The sequence below is a fragment of the Aegilops tauschii genome, chromosome 3 (assembly GCF_002575655.3).
Source record: "Aegilops tauschii subsp. strangulata cultivar AL8/78 chromosome 3, Aet v6.0, whole genome shotgun sequence".
NCBI lineage: Eukaryota > Viridiplantae > Streptophyta > Magnoliopsida > Poales > Poaceae > Aegilops > Aegilops tauschii.
Genome location: NC_053037.3, coordinates 26154949 through 26160797, shown reverse-complemented (window position 1 = coordinate 26160797; position 5849 = coordinate 26154949). Strand labels below are relative to the sequence as shown.

At 48.3% G+C, this 5849-nt stretch overlaps 1 protein-coding gene and 1 long non-coding RNA gene across 2 annotated transcripts; both read right to left on the bottom strand.

Moving 5' to 3' along the window:
* Positions 1-2281: 2281 nt before the first annotated feature.
* Positions 2282-3461, bottom strand: LOC120976386 (uncharacterized). Its single transcript, XR_006671654.1, has 3 exons — positions 3017-3461; positions 2832-2939; positions 2282-2745 (listed from the first exon to the last, which is right to left on the bottom strand). It is a non-coding gene; the product is annotated as an uncharacterized lncRNA (long non-coding RNA).
* A 503-nt stretch (positions 3462-3964) lies between these two features.
* Positions 3965-5432, bottom strand: LOC123497531 (uncharacterized). The gene has a single exon (XM_045234112.1). The coding sequence runs from the start codon at positions 5430-5432 to the stop codon at positions 4656-4658; it is 777 nt and encodes a 258-aa protein (XP_045090047.1). The 3' UTR covers positions 3965-4655.
* Between the last annotated feature and the right edge of the window lie 417 nt (positions 5433-5849).

The following is a 5849-nucleotide window of genomic DNA, read 5'->3' as shown; positions in this document are numbered from 1 at the left end:
ACACCCCTCATCGTCTGCCAATGCAGAAGAGCCAGAGACACCACTGGCACCCACCACCACTGAACCACCACCACACTACTCGCGCGCGACATCGCCGTAGATGCGTGGCGCATTACAGATGGGTCTGAGCCTCCTCCATCATGAGTGCCTCCCAACGAGAGGGAAGAGGGCCACGCTGTCACTGTCCACCGCGCGGGCTTAGCCCGGTGGTATCCTTATCCGACGGCTGGACAGGGGAGACGGTGAGGAGGGGGTTCTGGCTGTGGCTTGCTGCTCCATCTGAGCCGTTGTATCGACATCTGATTGCTTAGATCGCAAGGAGTGCTAGGATTTGACTAGGCTGGACTAGGAATGGACGGGATCTCTCCCTAATTTTTAGGGTTTTGCCCTAAAATGGAGGGATGGGTTGCCTTTTATAGAGGGAGGGGTTAGGTTTTTTTTATAAAGGGAGGGGGTAGATGGACCACATCGCTAGGTGCACTGGGTCTAAAAGAGAGGGAAAGTTGGGCTGACCTGTTGGAATTTTAATTTCGTAATTTTTTATTTATTTAATCGGCTATTAGTGCCCTCATATTTATCCATATGAGTATTAAACAAACTCCGATTTGGACGAAATTTTAAATGTAGCCTCTCTATAGTATAATAAGGTCACACAATATATTTCAACCCATCCAGACTCCGTTTAATTTGCACTTAAAAAATAATTCCTTACATAAATGGGTTTTGCGCTTCCAGTGATAGCTAGGCTTGTGCAAGAGTTATGAAATAGTTTGGGTGCCTCCCAAATATCACAACTAAGTCTCGTGCCCAGTTGGGGTAAGAGGCTAGGGCGAGAATGTCAAAAGAGAGAGAGGGTTTACTTTTTCACCATTTAACAAAATGGGTGAGATAAAATATCCAACACAATTATTTAATTGTTTCAAGATGATGCGGATACAATGCTTGTGAGATGCACATGATGAACAAACAATATATTAGGAAAAGATATCTAGGGTATTACTACTGGGCTGTTACAAAGATTCAGTCTATGGTGGCGTTCGTGGATGCAATGGCTCGTGGCCTTAGACTTACCTCGTCACGCAGTTCGGTCTTTATTGCCGCCCCCGCCTGAGCCAGCACCTCCACGGGTAGGATCCACTTGTGAAGGGTCACAAGTTTGAGGTCGGGTATCACCGCCATTTGGTGCCTCCCCTCCCCCGCTTGTGCATAGCAGGCACGAGTCACTGCCAGGGTTGCTCGCCATGGAGGAATAAGGGCCAGAGCCACATGTAGGCGTGCATCCGCAGGAATAAGGGTCAACCGCTTAAGCTCCCCGTCGGAAACAACAGAGGGGAACCACTTCCCAGTGGTCCCATTCGCCACCTGCTTCTTATGCTCTCTGGTGGAGGCAGCTCTCTTGCGCTTTTGCTCCGTGGCCACAGTTGCTTGAGTGGTGCCCTGAGCGTGGCCCCGAGCTGGCCATATCATTGGTCTCGAGGAAAGAGGCTAAGGGCGTGAGGATTATGTAGGTAGCAATGGCGGAAGTGGTGGCAGAGCAGTTTGGTAAGGGTGCGAGGAAGAAGATGAGGGAAGCGGGAGAAGAAATTCACCTCTCTTCCTCCTTTATAACCACCTCAGTAAAAGTCGGGTAGTTGGGCCTCACATCGTGACACACGCCCTGCAGTCACTATTGTTCCGTTTCACGAGACGTGGGCACCGAATTCTAGGCATCCTCATTATGACCAAAAGCGTGGGCGGTCCAGTAACCCATCTTGACAAGACCATACAAAGGAGGCCAGTGATGTTTTAGCTCATGAGAAGTCAGACGGTGAGATTGACCTGCAAGGCCTGGTTTTAGGTGAGATCCACCCCACAATAAAGTCTCTCACGAGCCCTCGCAAGAAGCAGGCCGGAACATAATCTTCAAGAGGCAAGGTCCCCAAGGTGCGAGGCCAAGCTCTCCAACGTGCGGCCCGAAGACCAACACGAAGGCAAGGAGCCCGACAAAGATCTCAAAGCTCGACCTCCGACACGCTCGGGGGCTACTGGCGGTGCAATACACGAGGGGTGGCTTCTCCATGGGATCTCGGCAGCATGCCTACCAAGGGCCCATCGTACCCTTGGCAGCAGCTAGGAGCCCGGATTACTGTATAGAGACCAGCAAATCATCTAGATTCCCAAGCCATCCTCATGGCGAGCAAGATCGGTTCTCTCTATTGTAAAATCCTAGCCACCACCGAGCATATAAGGTGGAGGCTGTGGGGCTCTCATTTCCCATCTACTCACTTACAAATAACTCACGGTAGGATATCATACTCTTCATTGCAATCCCTCCCACAAGGTACACTCACCATGAATAACAGTAACAAGCAGGACATAGGGTATTACTCATCACCGGAAGCCCGAACATGGGTAAAACCCTTGTGTGACCCCGGATTTGAGACTTCCAACCATGTTAGCAACCCTACCGAGGGTACTGACCGTATCATGCATCGTCATCTACAAACTGCAAAGATCACATATAAGTATGATGAGATTAAGATAACGACTCCAGTGACGATTTCCCAAGGGAGATTACATAAGAACACTATCGATATGAGTAACCAGCAAATAAGAGACAGGAACCAGCGACGACCCAAGACCACAGCTCCTTCACGGCTCGGTTTCTCACAAGTTTCATATACTGTTTGTCCTCTTTTTTGGTCGCTGGCATCTCCGAGCATCCTTCCTTTCGGCATCATCTTTAATGGCACAATTTGCAAGATACTAAAAGGATTGAAAAATTATAAAATTAGGATCGCTAGATGGTTCCTTTTAATACTAAAGAAGAGAAATGACTCGTTTTATTGTACTTGTCCAAAGCTTCAATGATGTCAATGATTTTGCTCCTCATGGCTTCAATAGATGCTGACCCATTGCTTAGTGATTCGTGTATTGCCAAGTCGAAATCTTCCAGAGCTCTAGGGAACACCGGACACTTAGTCAGATATAAAGCTAAGTTATCACAAATAAGTTTCTGGTTTCCGCATCCATATACCGTAAGCAAAATTCGACGGCCTCCGATGCAGCTTCACCTTGACCAGAATGTTTTACCGTCTGCATCAAGATTTTCTTTAGGATTCATAATATGAATTCAAGTAATTGCTCATGAAAGTTGAGAGTCCATAATATTGAAATTAAGCAACTGCTTTGTAAACACATCAGGATGGCTGTCTCCATAGTTTGGACCCAAAAATATGAAGAATCCAAGCTTGTCAAAGCAAAGACGCTTGCGCAGTTCCAAGAAAAAAAACTTAACCACAAAGGGTTAGCAATGAGAAAAAGATGCACTCGTAACACGAAGCCTTGGACTATATAATCTATGAGACAGAATAACATAACTTACTGATCTGTTACTGGAACGCAGAGATGATACCGGAGAAAACTGAAGTAATAATCTGCATGTCTTATAAGTTGACCTCTCAATTTCCAAGCATTGATCTGCAAAGGACCATACAGATGTGAGTCTCCTGGTCATGACAGCCAATTTGCAAGAACATATATACTATCATGGTACTTCACAGGCTGCACTTGCTGAACATTTCCACCGAGAAATTTAAAAGAATATTATAATTGACATGGACAAGCATTTAGAGTAATGCTGCAGATTAAATTCAGAAGATATTCACAGATAGTGTTAAGGAAATAAATTGTTGATCAACAGTCTAAACATGCACTTATTGAGTGTTGGTTGCACATCTAGTGTATTATAACCAAGAGAAATAAATAGAATACATCTAGAAGTCAAACTTATATATTAGATACCAAGTTCTCGAAGCCAGTCCAGAGCCCACAACACTTGCACTACACAGTGCTTCACACTCAACCTGGCAACAGGCATCCAACAGAAGCAGCAGCATAAATGAAAAAGGTATCATGCAAAAGAATCAAATACTTGAACATGTAAAATTAGCGATGTTTGAATTACCACTTAAAACACTTGTCCACTGGATTATGCATGTCTGCTCCTGCAAAAAATTGGACAAAGAAACAGTTAAATAAAAAGGATGGCAAAAGTACACACAACACAAGTTTTCAATTGAGCAATTTTGTTGCCCACTCAGCAGATGATGTACCATTTCTTTTACGAATTATATCAATAAACAGTCCAGTGTCAATAGTGTCAATACTAAAACATTGTCCTAAGCACATATAACCAACAGACAAGAAAGAATCCAGAAGATAAGACTGCTAGTTAAATCACATGGGGATGAAGATGGAAGAGTCGCCTGGGATCATGTCGAGGTACTTGGGGAAGTCGCATGGGCAGAACTTTGCAATGTGGTAGTGGTGTCGTCCGAGAGAAAACGGGGCCATTGCTTCCACAGCTGCCCTTTCCATGTCAAGTGCAATGGCCCAGGCAGTCTCGTCTTGAGCATTCACCTTGGCCATCATGTAAAAGAGATCGTTATTGCGGGTACTCAGCACCGGGGCGTAGAAAATCAGTTTCTGCAAGTCCAGTTTCTGAAAATCACCCTGTCGCAGCTCAGGCAATAAAGCAGAATAGCTTTGGTCCACGGATATGCTAGCAACATCGACCGTGGAGCGGAGCTCCCACATGTTCCAAGAGATCTTCCTGTTCCACACATTGGCTCTCCAACCTTTCCGGCTGGTCCTGACAAGAGGGTCGTCAAATTCTATCTCGATGAACTTGAGGAGATCATCACAGCAGGCCACGTTGCAATAATACTCGGAGGCGCGGTGAGGGCGGCCATCCTCGTCGAGAAAGTTAACCCTTGATTCAGGGAACGGGATGAATTCGATGACAGGATCACCACCGTCGAACAGGTTGCGAAGGAGGAGGACGCCACGTAGCAGATCAACCCAGCCCAGTGAGCCTGCAATGGCGGCGACAACCTGTGGCTGCTCCACTCGTGCGTTTCAGACGAATAGACGTGCGCATCAAACCGCCAGTCGTCGTCTTGGGAGATCCACTGGCGGTCGAGGTAGGCCACGGCGAAGTGCTCGCCGTCGCCGCGGGGCAAGAGGCCGAACCGCCGTCTTCTGGAGACCGGAGGGTCGGGGAGCGCTTCAAGCGATTGTTTCCCTGCGGGGCCGGCTTTGTAGACGAAGTGGTGGGTGGAGCCCCTGATTGTGAGGCTGAAGAGGACGAAGGCGGCGCCGGCGCAGACGAGGGAGGGCGGCGCGTAGTCGTCGAAGGCGGAGGCGTCGAGGCCGGGGCAGTTGAAGGAGAAGTAGGAGGCGCCCGGCGGGGCGACGAGCCAGAAGGAGACCTCCACGGTTTGGCCATCGCTGGTCTCGCACTCGGCGGTGGTCTCGTTCCGGAGCTCCGAGAAACGCGGCTCCTCGCAGAGCAGGACCCAGTCGGGAAACTCGGAGCGTGGGTAGTCGGATCTGGCGGCGCTAGAGCCCATCAGGGTGGAGGGGTGGAGGGAAAAGGTGGAGCGCGCCATGGATCTGGACACCGAGGTCACACGGATCAAGCTAGGCCGCAGCACGCCTGGAGCTTCGGGCTTGGCCGCCGTTGCCCAGATACCCCAGCGTGCACGGCAGGTGTTCGCTGAGAAAATAAGGCTGCCGAGTAGGAATTGCAAGAAAAGGAGGGCCGATTTGCAAAATTTCCATACAACCACGTCACTCTTACGTTTTCCAAAAAAAGGTGATTATAATAGGGCGTGCCACACGTCGGCCGGCAGATCATTTGGAAAAATCCGCCGCCTCGCGAGCTGTCGGATCAAGCTCAATCTAGTGGCCGAGCGTCATCTCTATTTCTGCAACATAAGTCGTGTTGCATAAACATTTGATAAAATAATTCGTATTGTAGAAATATTAGCAACAAATCTTGTGTTGCTTAAATTTTTCGCAGCAGA